The sequence below is a fragment of the Gadus macrocephalus genome, chromosome 1 (assembly GCF_031168955.1).
Source record: "Gadus macrocephalus chromosome 1, ASM3116895v1".
NCBI lineage: Eukaryota > Metazoa > Chordata > Actinopteri > Gadiformes > Gadidae > Gadus > Gadus macrocephalus.
The window spans coordinates 7,967,650-7,987,649 of record NC_082382.1 but is presented as its reverse complement, the minus strand read 5'-3'; the positions used below and the strand labels follow the sequence as shown (position 1 = coordinate 7,987,649).

The 20,000-nt window shown below is 44.8% G+C and overlaps 3 protein-coding genes across 4 annotated transcripts in view; 1 reads left to right on the top strand and 2 right to left on the bottom strand.

Annotated features, from left to right (window-relative positions):
* Positions 1–1,129: 1,129 nt before the first annotated feature.
* Positions 1,130–10,357, bottom strand: arf3a (ADP-ribosylation factor 3a). Its single transcript, XM_060064812.1, has 5 exons — positions 10,236–10,357; positions 8,799–8,980; positions 7,811–7,921; positions 7,113–7,237; positions 1,130–3,194 (listed from the first exon to the last, which is right to left on the bottom strand). Exons 2-5 carry the CDS (start codon positions 8,944–8,946, stop codon positions 3,033–3,035), a joined length of 546 nt encoding a protein of 181 aa, XP_059920795.1. The 5' UTR covers positions 8,947–8,980; positions 10,236–10,357; the 3' UTR covers positions 1,130–3,032.
* Positions 10,358–15,458: 5,101 nt separating this feature from the next.
* On the bottom strand, positions 15,459–19,613 carry wnt10b (wingless-type MMTV integration site family, member 10b). 2 transcript variants are annotated; one of them, XM_060064835.1, is made up of 5 exons: positions 19,356–19,613; positions 18,170–18,432; positions 16,570–16,988; positions 15,966–16,146; positions 15,459–15,860 (listed from the first exon to the last, which is right to left on the bottom strand). In XM_060064835.1, exons 1-5 carry the CDS (start codon positions 19,427–19,429, stop codon positions 15,505–15,507), a joined length of 1,293 nt encoding a protein of 430 aa, XP_059920818.1. In that variant the 5' UTR covers positions 19,430–19,613; the 3' UTR covers positions 15,459–15,504. The 2 variants fall into 2 exon arrangements, with proteins under 2 accessions (XP_059920818.1, XP_059920827.1); XM_060064844.1 differs by having other exon boundaries at positions 15,460–15,785; positions 15,927–16,146; positions 19,356–19,609.
* Positions 19,614–19,905: 292 nt separating this feature from the next.
* The window catches only part of wnt1 (wingless-type MMTV integration site family, member 1), a 2,245-nt gene continuing 2,150 nt past the window's right edge, over positions 19,906–20,000 (top strand). Inside the window, exon 1 of the mRNA XM_060055294.1 lies at positions 19,906–19,928. Coding sequence (XP_059911277.1) covers positions 19,906–19,928 — 23 coding nt within the window. The remainder of the gene's footprint in view (positions 19,929–20,000) is intronic.

Below are 20,000 nucleotides of genomic sequence, written 5' to 3'. Positions count from 1 at the left end.
GTGGCTTGAATGGATATGCACGTTTGAACAATTAGTACCTAATGTTAAGTCATTAGGAAGCTTTTATTCTGAGCCATTTTGTCAAAATAGATACAGAGAACGGCTGGAGAGGGTGGCTCAGGGATTTTCCCGCACAAAAGACATTCATGCCAAAAGCAATCACCGTAATCGAAATATGTAACAAAAGTATAATAATATTTAAGCCTTATTTTTTTCATCTTACTCTGTATCAAAATCAGCTTGCTGATTTACATGAACACCAGGACACCTGTCTGCTTCTGGTGCGTCGTCCCCCCCCCCCCCCCCCTACTCTGAGTGGGCCCTGACTCAGCCCGGCGGGCCTGCCCCGTCCCAGTCGAGGTGTGGGGTTCTCGGCCTTTCACTGCTGCCACTCCCAGATGGATGAATTGATTGTGGAGCTGCTGCCAGTATGTCTGTGCCCTGCTCCAGGGCGTCCCGGTTACGGCAGGGAATCCCAGCTATGGCACCCATCCTGGGGGCCGCTATTGTGGCTGTCCTGCAGGGGGCCCCGGGGGCCGAGGGCCCGGGGAGCCACTCTGACCCGCATACTGCTGTCACACCCCTGGAGACACAGCGGCGTTCGCCCCGAGGCAGGGCTGCGATTGGCCGGTCGCTCGTCTAGCCATGATGACTCTACAAGGCAGAGCAGCTCTAATGGGATTGTGCCAGACCTGTGTCGGAGCAATGGTTAAACGGCCAGGGGATAAGAAAGGCCTGACCCTACCCTCTGCTGATAAAGGGGGGGGGAGAGGTGACTGACAGAATGTCCCTGATGGGGGGGATGAAGAAGTGACGAAGCCTAGACTCACAGCCTGATGGGGCGGACCAAGATTAAAAATAAGTAGTTTTGAATCCTGCCCCACGGCCATCGTGACATCTGCAATGAGCATTGGGTAGGAAGTCAGGGTGCAACAAGCATAAGTTATAAATATCTAACAATCATTTAAAAAAGAAGCCTCAGGAGTATTGTGCGTTAGAGAATGGTCGTTTATTATCCAATTAACATGTAATAAATTTACTTTTAAATGGCTTTATATTGAGCAATAACAGAACATCATGAATGAATTAGAAAAATGGAAGAAAATGTATGAGGCGCACAAATCAATCGTTGTGTTTTGGTATTTTTATTGATCAATCATTATAATGTCAGGAGCAACTGAATCATTAAACAACTTGGCACCAGTCTTTTACATTTTTTCTAGTGATAATATACATTAAATACATCAAACCAGTCTGAGTAATATTTTATGCTTTTTCCTCTTGATTATATCACCGTTCTGAGCAACATTTTCCATAATAATATTTATTATAATAATAATATCCATCTTTATATATAAATTCAGTTGCTCTAATGCGGGCTTGTTTTAGTCAATGTTTACGTATTTTAAATCCTTAAATTACATTTTTCCACAACAATTGTTAATCTATCATTGTTGTTTTTTGGAAGGGGGAGCATTTCAACGTAGGAATTTCTAATTCCTACGTAGAAATGTTTTCAAAAAGAAAGTAACCACTGGCAATATTAAGGCCACAAAACAATGTTTCATACTGAACTGAAATAAAGTTACATCACACATTCAAGCTGTTTTCACTTCAGCGTATCCGCCCAACAAATGTACACAGATATCGATTAGTATATCAACAATTTCAACTGAACCATAAATATTATTGTATCTTGTAACATGAACATATATACAGATGTGTGGACATACAAAACATGCTCTTGCATATTAGAAGTTTTCCATTTTTTGAAGTAAACTCGACACTATCCATCACGTATCAGTCCAGTAGCGGTGACTGGATGTAACTTACTATCATAACTTAAAACAACTTATAATAACTCTAGAGATCTTTCACAATATGGACATGCCTTGTGATGCAGTTTCACTCTCATTCTGATTCCCATTTGTTTTCTTCTGAAGGCTCAGAGCAGCGCGGTTTGAACAACGGGTAATAAAATCATGAATGAACATGAGCTTAAAGTTCTGCGTTTACAGCTTATCATCTGAAATTAGACATTAACACTAAAAATGTGCAAATTGTATCACAACAGCAGTGCTCATACGATATGAATCGGGACGCATAATAGACATTGACAAATGTAGAGGCAATCTACAAGCAATGACACACACAATGTAATTTCCACTGGGCTGCCCTCAGCAGAGTGAATACTTAGCATGGTAGAGCGTAGCTTCACACGCAAGCAACTTAATATATAAATAAATCAATCAAAAGTTTAAAACTCTGTTCATCTCACAGCAGCCTTCTGGACGCTAGCCAATAGCAGCATCATCCTCATCAGTTCATCTGATGGTAAGTGTTGGTTAGTGTTCACACTAGCCAACAGTAGTGGTTCCAATCTACTACAGCCTATCAGCCAGCATTGGGTTTATTTCCATGCAGTTTGGGCAGTTTTATATGAGGTACAAGTATGTATTATATCCCAGTGAGTTAAATATGCATTGTATTATATGCATATTCAGAACAGCAAACATAAAATGAATGAGTGAATGAATGATATTTAACAAATAATTTAAATCTTGAACCTGTTTGTGACCGTTCAGTCTAATGATTTAGCATAGCATCGTTTTGACTACTGAATGAAACCTTATTTTGTCAAATGAAGACTGAAATATACAATACAAGTGACCTCTACCATAATGATAAGGAGTAATCAGAATTATCGACTAGTGTCAGTTTCAGCTCCACAAACTGTTTCACGACTTCATCTACTGGCTTATAATTCTCCCGAAACGTTAATTTTAATGTCATCATTCATCATTTAAATTAACGTTTTCACCACGCTTGTATTTATTATTATTTAGTCATCAACAACAGTCACCTTCGATGGAACAAAATAACATGAACCAAAGCTTTCGACTTTTAGAACTAAAAGTGGGAGCATTGCGAGTAACTTTACATTGGTACCTCTCCATGTAAACTCAATGCACCCATATGTCAACCACGTCTTAATGCTAGGCTCCTCCCCCGCCTCCTACCCAATGGGACGCTCACTTCTTGTTCTTCAGCTGATTGGCCAGCCAATCGAGGCCCTCGTAGAGGCCGTCTCCGCTGGTGGCGCAGGTGGCCTGGATGTACCAGTTTCGGTGGCGTAGCGAGTGCAGGCCCAGCTTGTCTGTGATCTCTGCCGCGTTCATGGCATTGGGCAGGTCCTACGAAGCAATCAACAGCCCGTTTATATCAGCTGCTTTATGTTTTACAGTTATTAGAGGTCCTACGAAAAACATAGGAACCCTATTGTATTCGTTAGTATTATTATTTGACCGAGACTATTTGGCTCCAAAAGTTATATATTGGCAGGCTTGTAGAACTCGTAAAATGAGTAAAATCAAAGAATGGGCCAGAAAAACACATAGTTGGCGCTATAACAAGCAACCCATACGGTTAGACCATTTGGGCTTAATACAATGGCTAGAACTTGACCAAACACCCACACTCAAAAGATGTGGTGGTGGAACTGGTGAAAGCTGCAAACATCGGAACGCATGTACCAGGTCCTGGGGACTGTTGGACTATATATTATATTCATATACTCCTATATATATACTATATGGTTATGCATTAGTTACAATAAGGCCAAAGACTGCAGAGATGTACATTTTAAAGTGAAATATATGCATATCTCCAATGTTTAAAAAGCTCTATCATTGCGTCAAAAACATGTAGGCTCAGCTGTCGAATATGGCTATAAAGGGTATATTCCATAGTGTACTCATGCAAAATTTCAAGTCTATATCGGAAAATCGAAAATTGGATGCATTTGTTCAAAGTTGTCTTTCTGAACCACGGCCTCTCTCCAACACAGGCTGGGCATTAAAGCTGTACACATGCAATTTCGCAAATGTCAGTGTTGACAGTGGGCTTTGACACATTATGCTTTAGAAAACATGGTTTGCGATTGTTTTGATATGTTAACTTCCGTTAAACCAGTTTTTAAGGCATACCAATGCCATATTACCATACAGACCAAGCTCACCATACCTCCACGTTATGAAGACTTCTATGTAACCTTCTAGTCTATATGTCCATGTAGTATTGTGTCGGACTCAAGACCATGGTGTCGCTGGTTAAAGTGAGATCTCAAGCAATCATTCTGTGAGAGACGACATCAAATAATGTTGACCATTCATTAGGCCACCACCACACTCGTCATACAGGAGGCTCCGTCATGGTTGTTTGCAACAATATTTATGTGTGTATTTGTACTTTATGTGCATTCTTGTGTATGTATGCACATGTTTCTTTATTTGTATGGTTTATTTACTTTTGTACTGTTGTGTTTTGTATATAAGAATGCTGATAGCTATTCTTATATAAGCAAGGCTTGGCACACAACATCATGGCTTGACCATTGCATTAGCACTGCTGATGCCCATGAAATTATAAGATCTATTAAGATTGTGTATGAGGCGTCCATGTCTGATCATATTCCTTTTGTTGTGTCACTAGATTGTGAGAGTCTCCCTGAGATGTCTCAGGAGGGTAAACATGCCTGTAAGGCCAAACTGGATTGGGCCAAGCTCACAAATGAGGATATTTTAACATACTATGGGAAAACTGATATCCTTCTTAGTGCTGTATATTTACCGAGAGATGCAATTATGTGTTCTGACGTAAACTGTAACGTAATTTCTCACCATAAAGATCTCTGTGCTATGTACAATGATATTGTTGGAGCTGTGTATGAGGCCAGCAGGTCATATCATAAGTATTCTAAAAGGGGAAAGTCTGACACCAAGCCAGGTTGGAAAAAGCATGTTGCTGCTCATCATGCAGAAGCTAAAGAGGCATATAAAGCTTGGGTTCAGGAAGGCCGACCTAGACAGGGGCCTGTCCTGGATTATAAAAAGTTAAATCTTTCAAAATTTAAATATGCAGTTCGTTATATATCCAAAAATGAACAAGTTATGAGAGCAGACTCTATGGCTGAAAAGCTTCTAAGTAAGAATGTTGTTGAATTTTGGAAGGAAGTGAGAACTCTTAACAGGAGCAATACATTGTTGCCTAGCACAGTAGAGGGAGTCTCTGGAGCTGATAAAATCGCTGATTTGTGGAAGCAGAATTACTCGGCTTTATTTAATTGTGTAAAAAGTGACCCTTATACAGTTGGCAATATTTCCAATAGGGATGCAGTAGGAATCACAACACATGAGGTTTTTGAAGCTATCACAAAATTATCTGTGAATAAAGCAAGTGGCTCAGATCAGATCACTGCAGAGCACCTCGGGTTTGCTAGCCCGAAAGTGGCCGCTCTACTTGCCATATGTTTCACTGGCTTTATGACGCATGGGCTGTTGCCCGACTCTATGTTGGCCATAACTCTTGTGCCTGTCATTAAGAACAAAGCAGGCAAGATTGGGAGCATGGACAATTATAGGCCAATCGCACTGGCAAGTGTGATTTCCAAAGTTCTGGAGAGTATTCTTTTAGATCGATTGGGTAAGTATATTAATACCAGAGACAATCAGTTTTGTTTCAAACCAAAGCATGGCACTGAGTTGTGTATTTATAGTTTGAAAGAAATAGTAGAAATGTATAGAGGGCAACATTCCTCTGTTTTAATTGGAGTTATTGATGCCTCTAAGGCCTTTGATAGAGTCAATCACCAGAAGCTGTTCACAAAATTAAATCAAAGGGGTGTACCTGCTAGCATTATAATAATACTTGCATACTGGTATGCTAACCAGAGTATGCAAGTCAGATGGGGTAGCAGTGTCTCTGGTCCTTTCAGTGTTGCTAATGGAGTTCGACAAGGGGGGCTACTGTCACCAGCCCTCTTCAATCTGTACATGAACGATTTATCTGACCAACTGAACGATTGTAGAACGGGCTGTATGATTGGTAACACGGTGATTAACCATTTAATGTATGCGGATGATTTGGCCATTCTCTCTCCCAGTAGTGCTGGGTTTCAGCAGTTGTTAAATGTGTGTACAGAATATGGTGTCAAACATGATGTGCAATACAATTCCAATAAGAGCAGTGTGATAATATGTAGGGCGAAGGGAGATAAGGACCTCCACTTTCCACAATTTTATCTTTCTGGGGAAAAGCTTTGTGTTTGTTATAAAGTTAAGTACCTCAGGCACTTTATAACAGTTAAAATGACGATGACGACATTTTAAGACAGTGTCGTACATTATATGCCCAAGCCAATATGTTGGCAAGAAAATTTCATATGTGTTCTGATCATGTTAAAATATGTCTCTTTAGAGCATATTGCACTCCCCTGTATACTGCCCCCTTATGGGGTAAGTTCAAAAAATCAAGTATGCACAGACTACAAGTTGCTTGCAACGATTGTTTTAGGATCTTACTTAAAAGACCTAGGTGGAGTAGTGCAAGTGAGCTATTTGTGAATGCAGGAGTTAACACCTTACAAGCTTTATTGAGGAACCTTATGTACAGATTTATCTGTCGCCTGAATAACTCAAAGAATGAAGTCATAATGCTGCTGTCGAACCCAAGTTATAGCGCAGTACGCTACCAGTCATACCTTTGGAGGCATTGGTACAAGTGCCTTTTATAATTGGTCGTTATGTTTTTATTCTTATTGTGTGTGTTGTCCATTTCTTGTATTGTATGTTTTTAAATGGACCTTGAGTCTAATAATAAAAGGTTGATGATGATGATGTATTATTATTATTTTTGTTATTATCTTGAGTGGGTCAACTGTAAAATAAACAAATTCACTGTCCATGTCTTAATGTTATTAAGCAATCAATAAATAGATAACACGTTTCTTATAAGTGCTTATAAAAGTCTTATAATCTCACAATAAACATCCTTATTATGTTATTATTAACACTTATATATAGTCTTATTAACACCAATTAATGTTAATAAGCATATAATAAGGGTCTTATTACCTATTAACTAAGGCTTATTACAAGGACCTAAATATAAAGCGCTAACGCCAAGTCTTCTGAATGTGATCTAGCTTCCAGTCCGCTAGGATTCCTAGCTGAGGAAGTGAGGCATTCAGGAGGAGGGGGGTTAGGAGAGGAGACATAGGAAAGGAGACATATGAGCGGACGCATAGGAGAGGTGACATAGGAGAGAGGCATTACCTGCTTGTTGGCGAAGATCAGAAGAACGGCATCGCGCAGCTCATCCTCTGCCAGCATCCTCATCAGCTCCTCTCGAGCCTCGTTGACGCGCTCGCGGTCGTTGCTGTCCACCACGAAGATCAGCCCTACCAAGGGGACACATACTACTGTTATCACCATGAAGATCAGCCCTACCAAGGGGACGCACACTACTGTTATCACCACGAAGAGCAGCCCTACCAAGGGGACGCACACTACTGTTATCACCACGAAGATCAGCCCTACCAAGGGGACCACATACTGGGGTCATACAACATATATACATGATGTTACACAGTACAGGACTAGAACCCCTTTAGTCTAGCTGGTAGAAGGTGAAGGACCCACCAAGAGGATTATGTCACTTTATCATATAAAATACATATGATACCGTATGTTATTCCTGGAAAACAGGATACGCTTAGCTCAGGAGGTAGAGCGGGTTGGCTTCTGACCAGAAGGTTGCTAGTGTGATCCCCGGCCCCTCCTAGCTGAGCGTTGAGGGGTCCCTGAGCGAGACACCTCACCCTGACGGCTCCTGACAAGCTGGCTGTCGCCCTGCGTGGTCGACTCCGCCGTCGGGTGATTAATGTGTTTATGAATGGTTGTAAGTCGCATTGGATAAAAACGTTGGCTAAATGCCTAAAATGTAAAATGAAATGACCCCCCCCAGGGCGTACCTTGGGTGTTCTGGAAGTAGTGTCGCCACAGCGGGCGGATCTTGTCCTGGCCGCCCACGTCCCACACGGTGAAGCTGATGTTCTTGTACTCCACCGTCTCCACGTTGAACCCTGCATGAGGGTCAGCCAGGGGGAGGGGTTAGGTCAACAGATTGAAGAGAGGGGGAGGAGTTAGGTCAACAGATTGAAGAGAGGGGGAGGAGTTAGGTCAACAGATTGAAGAGAGGGGGAGGAGTTAGGTCAACAGATTGAAGAGAGGGGGAGGAGTTAGGTCAACAGATTGAAGAGAGGGGGAGGAGTTAGGTCAACCGATTGAAGAGAGGGGGAGGAGTTAGGTCAACTGATTTCAGTGAGGGGGAGGAGTTAGGTCAACTGATTTCATTGAGGGGGAGGGGTTAGTTCCACAGATCTCAGTGAGGGGGAGGAGTTAGGTCAACAGGTGACCTAACTCGTTCAGGACGATAAGGAGAAGAACCTGATTGGATCAACAGTACATGTGCTCATGATGCGCTATTTTGGGGATATGCTGTTGAATAAACGATCATGTTCTGGTTCTAATGTTGCTCTATTGATCTTAATCAACGCCATTAGAGGGAGAAAATGCATGATGGTTAGTCATCCTTAAGAGAAGCCTTACATATGAACTTATTCAAATGTATTGATTGCAGTCAGTCCATATTGATACTTTACAGTATCCTTCTGAATATCACACAGACTACTATTTTATAAAGGGAGGATTTGGAGGTGTGTTTTTTCTAGGATCATGTTCTGACTGTGTGCCCCAGAGTTTTTCATATGCAGGGGATGTGGGGGCTGTGGGGGACTCAAGACTAGCCACCCCCTCCCACCCAATTATATTTTATACGTCCTGGGCCTTAATGCACACACTTAATGTATGTTGTACCTAGTTATAGCCCTTAGCTTTCTAGCAACTCTGCTAAAGGCCCTAAATGTGAATGTAAGCGGGGTGTGTCCCCTCCTGACCGACCGATAGTGGGGATGGTGGTGACGATCTCGCCCAGCTTCAGCTTGTACAGGATGGTGGTCTTCCCCGCGGCGTCAAGCCCCACCATGAGGATCCTCATCTCCTTTTTGCCGATCAGGCTCTTCAGCAGATTACTAAAGATGTTTCCCATGATGACTGACAGCTCTCACTTCAGTCCCCCGGAGCTGTAGCAGACGTAGCACAGGTGACAGACGGTGACCACACTATTATAGTTTAAGAGATGGGAACATGTGAATGGAAGTGAATTATAAATAAACCGCACGTCACCAAAAGCTATGGCAGCTAACATCACATTTTGCTATAACAAACCTAGATGAAGGGCAATGCAGTCATTCACACCTTGGTAGGCACCTGACTTTAAGCTGTAAAGAAACAATCAGCCATGTTGACACTTATAACCTTACATGGGTCATGGTCAGATGCCACCTTTTATCAGGGCTGGTGGGGAACTGTGGTGGTGTCACAGTGATTGTGCAATGCTTTGTGTAGTGTCATTGACTGTCAAATGCAATGCTTTGTGTAGTGTCATTTATAATAAAGGGCAATGTTTTGTGTAGTGTCATTGACTGTAAAGTGCAATGCTTTGTGTAGTGTAATTTATAATAAAGGACAATGTTTTGTGTAGTGTCATTGACTGTAAAGTGCAATATTTTGTGTAGTGTCATTGACTGCAAAGTGCAATGTTTTGTGTAGTGTCATTGAATGTAAAGTGCAGTGTTTTGTGTAATGTCATGCCGTCGTGCCCTGTTATTTAGCACACGGCGCAAAAGTGATCTTAAAACATCACATTCGTGCGAAACGTTCTCCCAGTTCCTCAACAGTATTGATCACTGATGGCTTTGCTGTTAGTGTCGCGTCATTTTCGGCGGCATTTTGTCTGTAAAGACATGATTTTCAAGGATGAATTGATTGAATTGAATTAATAATCACAGGAATGAGCGCTTCTGAATCCTCTTCTACTGTGTGGTCAGAGCGGTGGTCCCTGATCAGGCCTATGCTTTGGACACAACATCTCTGCAGAATACACCGCTTCTCCCTTACAACTGCGGTGTTAGAATAACCAGAATGTCTCAGAATGAAAGAGCGGGTTGATTTTGTGCCAGAATACTATAGCCAGAATGTCTTTCAATGCAGGCAATTCGAAATGCATTTGTCAGAATTATATTTTGAAATACTGTAGCCTCATGTTGTTGTATTCATTGTAGAAAAATACACATTTGATTAATGCATAACGTTGCATGTAATCCCAGCAGTCGCAACAAGAATACTAACGCGGCCTATAATGTCGTCGATCAACGACGATTCACAATACGAGACGTTTTACCAGCAGGTGCAAAATCATAATTTGATACACCATGCCTTCACAGAAGAACACAAATCAGTATTTATTTAAAAAAATTACATTTCATTCACACTTACCAGTCAACGTTATCAGCTGGATTCAGGCAGAGGCTGGAAGATAGTCTCGCGATATTTTCTGATGGACGTGGACAATCTCGCGATGGTAGAGCGGTCGGCAGTGTCAGAAACACCTTACATTAATTTGTCATCGCCTCATAATTGACAGAAAAGGGATGCAGCCTATTGGTCAGATGCATGTAGATTTTTCTCAAACTTTCTTTTTTGGTTTTAAAAAAACATTGTCCAAACATATCATGCCATTTATTGTAATTTGCAACCCTTTTTGGTTTTGCTTGTCAAATATGGGGGCCGGTCCTTAATATGCATAGGCTATATCAGTCACATTAAACGATGCCCTGACTGTTTTTAAAAGGTCTATCACAATCAAATAAATGCATTTAGTTTCGATCAAATCCGGGCCATAACACAAACAGTAACATGCGCCATATGTAAGGGAAACAACCTTGAATAATTAACAGAGGAATCTAGTGAATTAATAATTAGTAATTGATGCCATCTTGCAGCAGCCAGCAGCGTCGCATATAATGATCTGAAAGATAATGATCTGATAGAAAATGATGGCTCAGATAACAAACAGATAGATATTGAACCGACAGATAATGAACTTACAGATGCTGATCTGATAGATAATGATGTCTCGCAAACAGATAGATATTGAACTGACAGATAATGAACTTATATAATAATGATTCAAATAATGAACTGATAGATAGTGACGAGTCAGATAATGAACTGACAGATAATTAGGACTCTGAAAAAACTGATAAGATAAGGAACTGACATAATGAATGAGTTTCGATATTGAACTGATAAATAATAAACTGAAAGATAATTAACTAATTAATTCTTAAATCTTGAAGTTAATCAATCGTAGTTGATTTGTCATTTGTCTGTTACAAAAATATATACATTTGTAATGACAGAAGTTGTATAAAGTCATTCTCAATTAATGACAACATTTCTCAATACCCTGCTGTCCAATCAGGAGACACGACACAAAGTATTGTATGTGTTACATCTTTCCAAATGTTATTGATTTATATTTATAAATGTTGTCATCTATAACTGCACACATGGCCGTGCGCCGTCACTGCAGCATGTCAGTCCGTGGTCCGGTGATAGATGTGTTTATCACTTCAGTGGTGGAGGCAAAGAAATTAAACAAAAAGTGGAGGGGGGAGAGAAGGTGGGGGGGGAGCAGATGTTTGCAGCTGCACTCCAGATTACGGGGTGGAGTGCATGTTGGGGAGCCTGTGTGTGTGTGTGTGTGTGTGTGTGTGTGTGTGTGTGTGTGTGTGTGTGTGTGTGTGTGTGTGTGTGTGTGTGTGTGTGTGTGTGTGTGTTAGAGTGTGTGTGTTTGTGTGTGTGTGTGTGTGTGTGTGTGTGTGTGTGTGTGTGTGTGTGTGTGTGTGTGTGTGTATATGTGTGTGTATGTGTGGTATATATGTGTGTGTGTGTGTGTGTGTGTGTGTGTGTGTGTGTGTGTATGTGTGGTATATATGTGTGTGTGTGTGTGTGTGTGTGTGTGTGTGTGTGTGTGTGTGTGTGTGTGTGTGTGTGTGTGTGTGTGTGTGTGTGTGAGTGTGTGTGTGTGTGTGTGTGTGTGTGTGTGTGTGTGTGTGTGTGTGTGTGTGTGTGCGTGCGTGTGTGCGTGCGTGTGTGTGTGTGCGTGTGTTTGTGTGCCCATGCATGTGTGTCTGTGTATGTTTGGGGTGTGCGAGAGGGTTCCAGGGGGGGGTGACGGTGGGTAGAGGTGGCGTCGGGGAGAAGGTGGGGTGAGGGTGGGGTTGCCCTGCCTTAAAGGAGCCTTTTCCTCTGAAGTGTCTGCCAGCTGCACCCCAGCAAAGACAGTCGTGGGCCCGGGTTGGTTCTGCTGGGCTAATGAGGGGCTGCGCGCCGAGGCCTTTGATGTTCTGGGCTGCTGGCCGCACTCCGCTCCTCGTCCCACATCAAAAATGAAAAGGGAGTCGAGAAGCAGATGTTTATGGCCGTGTATTTATACAGAGTACACTGCATTTGCTCTGATCTCTCCCCGATGCCCCCCCTCTCCCCACCCCTAACCCTTACCACCACCAGCACCAACTCTCTGGCATCTGCGTACCTCTGGCCATACGGTGAGAAGCTATTGCTCAATCTCTACATCCAACTGAACAATCTCCTTGCATTATAATCATCCTGCCGATCTTAGCAAGCCACTTTCATCTTCGCCAACTGCCGTCCTCTTTCTCTCTCTCGTCTCCCTCTCTCACTCCTGGTCTCTCTCTATCTCTCTCTCTCTCTCTCTTTAATTTCGGCCCAGTCTGGTTACCATTACTCTGTGGGGCGGGGATTGCGGGTGACAGTCAATATGTTCTGTCCGTGTCTGCAGCTTTAGAGAGGATATATTCGGGGAAAGAGAGAGAGAGAGAGAGAGAGAGAGAGAGAGAGAGAGAGAGAGAGAGAGAGAGAGAGAGAGATACACACAGACATCCAAGGCTGTCCACTGCGCTCTCTGTCTCACACATGGGAGAGAACAGCAACAGGAAATTCCCACCGGGAGCAGCAGCTCCAGAGTAATACAACGAAGGAACAAGGAAATGCGAACCAGAGATCCAGTCTCTTATCATTCCAAAGAACCCCCCCCCCCCCCCCCCCTTTCCCCCCGCATAGAACATAATGGAGAAAACGTGCATCAACCTCACTCACTGGCTGAGCTGTGGGAGTCAAGAGTGAAGAACTGCCTCCATGTTGGGAGACACTGGGACATAACGGGCAGTCCTGATGCGCCGGGACAGACAAGCTGGATCAGCCAGGATCTGGTTCAGTCGGGATCTGGTTCAGCCAGGATCTGGTTCAGCCAGGATCTGGTTCAGTCAGGATCTGGTTCAGTCAGGATCTGGTTCAGTCAGTATATGCTCGGCCAGGATCTGGTTCAGTCAGGATCTGGTTCAGTCAGGATCTGGTTCGGCCAGGATCTGGTTCAGTCAGGATCTGGTTCAGTAAGGATCTGGTTCAGTCAGGATCTGGTTCAGTCAGGATCTGGTTCAGTCAGGATCTGGATCAGCCAGGATCTGGTTCAGTCAGGATCTGGTGCAGTCAGGATCTGGTTCAGTCAGGATCTGGTTCAGTCAGGATCTGGTTCAGTTAGGATCTGGTTCAGTCAGGATCTCGATCAGTCAACATCTGTGTCCTGTCTAAGTTATTCAGCAAAGAGCAGTAAATCATGGCCAGCCACTGACATTAGTGTTATTCTGCTAGTATCAGCTACATCTGCTACAGCTGCAGCTCACCTGGCGAGCCTCATTATTTGTGTGTGTGTGTGTGTGTGTGTGTGCGTGTGTGCGTGTTTGTGTATGCGTGTGTTTGTGTATGTGTGTTTTGTGTGTGTGCGTGTGTGTTTTTACGTGTGTCAGTGTGTATGTGTGTGTGTATGTGAGTGAGCATGTTTGTTTGAGTGCCTGTGTACATGCGTGTGTATATATTTGAGTTTGAATTACGTGTGTGTGTGTGTGTGTGTGTGTGTGTGTGTGTGTGTGTGTGTGTGTGTGTGTGTCTGTGTGTGTGTGTGTGTGTGTGTGTGTGTGTGTGTGTGTGTGTGTGTGTGTGTGTGTGTGTGTGTGTGTGTGTGTGTGTGTGTGTACACATGTGTGTGCGGTGTGTATATGTGTGTGTGACTGTAAATCATCGTGTGTATGTCAGGGTATTGGCAGGCAGTGTGCAGCAGTAGCTACTTTGACAGGGAGGAAGTCTGAATCTCAAGAAGCACATGGCTGAGAGAGTTCTTTCCTTGGCTGTGACCTCACACAAACACACACACACACACACACACACACACACACACACACACACACACACACACACACACACACACACACACACACACACACACACACACACACAAATCATGTAATAAATTTAACTCTCTCTATAGATTGACCTCCAGGAATGAGGGTCATACTTCAGGAAACAATATCCTGGTCCCATAGAACCTAATCTAAGCGAGAAACAGCCTCAAACCCCAACTATAGAACTCAGAAACCAACACCTACAAGTAAGACTCCATATAAAACACACATTTCACTTATTGATTACATCCCCCCCCCCCCCCACACACACACACACACACAACGCACGTATGAATGCACAAACACACACACACTAACCCACGCACACAAACACACCTCAGAATAGGTTCATAACTCAATCAGAAGATAATCATGTGCGGGAGGAATCTAAAAATCAAGATACAAATATGAAACATATTCAGTTAGACACGCCAGTAAGTATATAAAGTCGCTTAGTTAGTTACTGGTGATTTAAATACTTTAGTTAGTTACATGCATGTAAAGGACCCCATCGCCTCACAATGAACACTTCATAGTCACATGATATTAATTAAAAAATATGTTTACTTTGATATCACTTTACATTGAACCCAACAAAAGGCTGTGTAATAGATTGGTGATAGTACACGTGTTTGAGAAAAGCATCTTAATTCATAAGAAACCGTCAGGATCGAGGGACTGAAGCATCAGATATTGTATATCATATTATGAACATATCAATGAGGGCCTTCAGGTGTTGAGGTGTTTGCATCCGAACATTGTTTCCTCGACGCATCTAAGTAAGCAGATCCCTTCTTCAAGACAAATGAAGACTGATCTTGATATTTCATCCCCTAGATGTCGGTTTTAGGTCTGCGGCCGTCACAGCTTGACTCGCTGATGACTTGTTGAACCCCAAGGAGATACGTAGAAATGTAAGGTTTGTTCCCACACGGTCTCTGATCCCCTGTCCAGTTAAACAACCTCCTTCTCTCTCTCCCACGGTCTCTTCTAATAGGATGGCCTTCAATATAATATATTTATATGGATATAACAATAACAGGAATTATACATTCAACTATTTATATACACATTCAAATACAAAAGTATTTTACAGTGAAATGGTCGCCAGGCCACTAGACATGAGTCATCTCTGACTTGGCATTTCCAGAATAACAACGGCTACAAGCACTAAATAAAACCCAGATGACATAGAAAAAAAGGAGAGCAGAAAACCGAGTTCCTAAGTGACTTACACAACGGGAAACAAGGCCCACTGCAGTCTGCTCTGGGCCCGCTGCGTGTGTCTACGTGTTGGTCGGGGAAGCATCATAATCCTTCCACCATTTTGAGTCTTGAACGAGACGGGATTTGGGGTTCCGAGGGTGGGCTGGGTCCGTCGAGGCAGGGGTGGGGATGGGGGGGGGGGGGGGGGGGGGGGGGGGTGGGGGGTTGCACAGCGTCTACTTGCAGACGTTGACCCACTCGGTGACGCGGCACTCCTCGCACAGCACGTAGCAGCACCAGTGGAAGCGGCAGTGGCAGCGCTCGCTGCGCGTCTCCTTCAGGATGTTGTGTCCCCGGCCGCAGCACAGTGCCCCGCAGCTGTCCATGCTGCGGCTGGTCTTGTTGCAGATGCGGCCCTGAGTGCCCAGCGAGTCCAGCGAAGGCTCCTGCTCACAGAAGTCTGGCGACTTCTCAAAGTACACCAGCTCCCGGGATACACTGCCGCGGCGGCGTGCACCTCCTCCTCCTCCTTCTCCTCCTCCTCCTCCTCCTCCTCCACCTCCTCCTCCTCCACCTCCTCCTCCTCCACCTCCTCCTCCACCTCCTCCTCCTCCTCCTCCTCCTCCTCCTCCACCTCCTTCTCCCCCTCCCCCAGGACCCCCGTTCTTAACCCCGGCGCCCCGCCTGTCGGCCGTGCGGGGGTTGAAGACGCCGTTGTTCTTGTTCTGGGAGTTGACAAAGATGGCCATGAGGAACTTCTCCTTGAGCAGCGCCCCGACCAGCCGGAACTCGGGGGACACGTGCCAGCAGGTCTTGAACTGGCAGCTGCCCGACGTGCCGTGGCACTTGCACTTTCTCTTGGTGTTGTCTGTCACGATCTGAACGAAGACACAACCTGAATCATGAGGGGCAGGATAGTGTGGTGGCTACAAAGGTACTGGACACGATCCCTCATGTCTACAGATAAATGTGCCTTTGGATAAATTACTAGTAACTAGTAACTGGTACAATCGCTTCAAACAAAGGATATCGATGAGATATGTATGTATGTATGTATGCATGCATGCATGTATGCACGTATGCGTGTATGTTTGTATGTATGTATTCATAGATGCATTGATGTATGTATAGATGTATAGATGGATGGATGGATGGGTGGGTGGATGAATGGATGGATGGATGGATGTTTTTATAGATGGATGTATGTAGGATTATGGGATGATATAATCTGTGTCGGGGACTGGGAACACTGGGGAACACAGCGGAGAACCCCGCGGAGCCCGGAGGCCGTCTCCTCTCACCTGCCGCCCCACCCTGTTGTTGTGGATCCTCATCCGGGCGTGGATGTCCCGGGGCGACCCCCGCGAGTCCAGCCAGTCCCGGGAGAAGCGCTCCCCGAAGCGGGTGTCGTGGCTGCAGCCGCCCCACTCCCAGGTCTCCTGCACGGAGCTCCCCTGGTCGGGCGGGGGCCTCAGCAGGACGGAGGGGCCGGCGGGGTGCAGGGCGGCGGCGGGGGGGCGCGCCAGCCCCCCGCCCGCCCCGCCCTTCTGCAGCGTGCGCAGCTGCAGCTGGGTGAGCTTCATGCGGATCTTGTCGTCGTCCAGCCGGCGCTTGGCCTCGCAGCCGCAGCCCTGCAGCTTGCCCATGCTGCAGGCCGAGGACACGGAGTGGGCCACCCCGGCCGCCAGCAGGGACAGGGAGAAGGCGCTCTCGCGGAAACCTGCGGGAGGCCGAGAAACATCCGTCAGGCCCATTTGGTCCATTCAGGGATTTAGGGCTCGTCTCATATGAGAAACCTTTCCCGTACGCCGCTGGAATACAGATACAGGAAATTGAAGAAGAGGGGTTTCTGCTGTGTGCTTGTACCGTTCTTTTGTTGTTCTTCTGCTGACGTAAAGGATGGGCCCTCTCCCATTCCTGATAAAACCTGATTGTTGTCTCAAAGCGCTTCAGCCTTCACAGACTCACAGCACTTTTGTCTGCCTAATATATCTCAACTGATTGATTTGGTCATCACATTCTTCCTAAAATGTCAAACAAAAGGAAATCTGCGACGACAGGCTCTTTGACTGGTGTTTTAATGTGCTTTGAGACACAAATGTAAGCGAACAGTAATTGAGGTACCCAATATATGCGTCACACAGACAAGCAATACTTGCTGGAGAAAACCCTTGTCACTTTTGATCATTTCATTTACGGATCTGTCAGCAATGATAGGAAAGCAGCCTGCTTATCCTGGAGAATCAAAGAGGGGAATCTCAAACAAGGGCCTTTTAAGCTGGGGAGGCAGGGGTTGATTTCTGGAGCTTTGGGCCGTGTCACAAAAGTATCATAACAATTCAAGAATTGATAGGAGGCAGGATACCGATTGCCATGGTGACAGTCGTCTAAAGTACGGGGTTAAACCCCCAATGGCTGCAGCCTTTATGCTTGCTTGAGCTCCACCTGAATGTTCTGATATGAATATGATATATGAAAGCGATGGTGAGTAAATTGTCTTACAGGTATCCAGGTAAGACGCACACACACTAAATTCAACACTTACACCCATGTTAATCATCCCCCCCCCCAAATCTCACACACTATTAAGACCTAGTGGTCCTACATGGTAAATGGACTGCTTTTTTCCAACCAGTGGCCACTCAAAGCGCTTTGCCTAACATTCACCCATTCATTCACGCATTCACACACTGACGGCGGAGTCAACCATGCAAGGCGACAGCCAACTCGTCAGGAGCAATAAGGGTGAGGTGTCTCGCTCAGGGACACCTCGGCACTCAGCTGGGAGGAGCTGGGGATCTAGCTAGCAACCTTCCGGTTACCAGCCAACCCGCTCTACCTCCTGAGCCACATGTCGCCCCAACATGGATGGTGGCCCACCCTCTCTCTTTCGGCCCCTACCCCTGTTGAGGATGGCGCTCTGGTGGGGAAGCTTCCCGTGGCCCTCCAGCGAGGAGCAGTTCCACCGGTGCTCGCGGAGCTGGTGCTGGCACTCGTGGACCGCCACCTGGATGCCCTGCAGGGCGGAGGCCGTCACGTCGGGGCTGCGGACGCACATCCGCATCTGACGCTTGCTGAGCCCGGCCAGCCGCAGACACACCGAGTTAGGTGTCAACACTGGATCTCCTGCCCCCTTGAGGCCGAGTATGTCGTTACACAGCACCCTGCGGAGAGATTGATGGGCGGAGGGGAAGAATGGAGCACAGACAAGCAGTGACTGAGAGTTCATTACACTTGGTGCGAGACCCATTTGTCAACTGAGTTGGGGTATTTTGACGGTGATTGTCCGCAAAAGCAAGTTGAAGATTTGAAAAATGTAACTGCACATTAAGTTACAAAGTTACTTTTGCTAAAAGATTGTTTGTAATTGGGGTATTGCTAGTAATTATTCAATAAATGAATTCCATTTGTATGTTCCCTTGGAGATTCCTGAATCATATAGGTGGCACCAGATATTAAATGAGAAAATGACTAAAGTATAACATATGTATAATGAAGAACCAAATAACCCTTAATCTGCATTATATTAAGTATATTCTTATTATTTTAAACCCGTATCAAAATGTTGTCAATGTGACATCCTCTTAGCAACATGTTATTACATTAAAATAAAGGGCAAATATAGACCTTTACGCTTTGATAAACAAATTCAAATATTTTTGCTTTAAGATCTAATCAATATTATTAAATTATCTGCACCCAATCAAACCCAGACCTGAATCTAGGGCGACATAACGCGCAATAACGTGCCATAACGCCGAATAACGCCCCATAACGCACCATAACGCGCCATAACACACCATAGCGCACACTAACGCACTATAACGCGGCTTAACATCCAATAACGCACAATAATGCTCCATGAAGCGCCATAATGCTCCAAAACGCATCATAACGCACCATAATGACACATACCGCCCAATAACCAAAACGCACCATAACGCACTATAGCGCATCATAACGCACCATAACGCGCCATAACTCACCATAACGCACCTTGGCTCCCCATAACGCACCAGTACGCACCATAACGCACCACAACGCACATGCAACATCAAACTCTCCTGGAGCTCTCAAGCGCACTTACGTTAATGCAGGTGACATAAGCGCTGCTGCCAAAAGCACGAATTGGTCCCAACGGAGTTTTTGTGATAGCTCCATTTTGAAAAGTCTCTTTCCCGTCGTGACATTAAAACAATAGTGTAGAAGTCACGTAAGCAGAAAGAATTGAGGAAAAGTGTTATCGATGCGCCTCCAAGCCAACGAAGAGAGCAGACAGAGCAGAACAGTTTGGGGTGCGCGTAGAGACGGGAGGGAGACAGCAGAGGGGAGGGGAGATGCAGCTACCAGGAAAATACTGGCCCATAATAAAAAAAAAACATTAACGCTTGGCTATGATATTTTTGGTATATGGTAGCGATGTTATTGTGTAAAACTTATTAAATGAGCAGCACGTTATTGTAGCCTATAGCATTCCAAGTCAAAGTAAATTGAAGTTCTCTGAGTTGCATGGGGGCTCTAAAGATAAAAACTATGAAAATATGTATACTATAGAAATCAATGATGTTGGGTTCATACAGATCATATCTCGGTTTTGGGAGAAGGAAAACACAGATTTAATCTTTTTGTGTGTTCAAATGCTACAACTCCTTAAGGATGGGTTGGTTTACAGACGGCTTGGGGGGGGGGGGGGGCGCTGTACCAAGGGAGTTGCGGCAGCAGGCAGGCGCGC

Bases quoted from the DNA above. Each gene is read 5' to 3' on its own strand.
- arf3a (XM_060064812.1), bottom strand. From the start codon at position 8,946: ATGGGAAACATCTTTAGTAATCTGCTGAAGAGCCTGATCGGCAAAAAG. The intron at 7,922-8,798 runs GTCGGTCAGGAG...ACCCTCATGCAG, and splicing joins CACCACCATCCCCACTATCG to GGTTCAACGTGGAGACGGTG. The intron at 7,238-7,810 runs GTACGCCCTGGG...TCCCCTTGGTAG, and splicing joins CTACTTCCAGAACACCCAAG to GGCTGATCTTCGTGGTGGAC.
- wnt10b (XM_060064835.1), bottom strand. From the start codon at position 19,429: ATGGAGCTATCACAAAAACTCCGTTGGGACCAATTCGTGCTTTTGGCA. The intron at 16,147-16,569 runs GTGAGAGGAGAC...GTCTTCGTTCAG, and splicing joins ACAACAGGGTGGGGCGGCAG to ATCGTGACAGACAACACCAA. The intron at 15,861-15,965 runs GCACGGCCGACA...GAGGTGGAGGAG, and splicing joins CAACGGCGTCTTCAACCCCC to GAGGTGGAGGAGGAGGAGGT.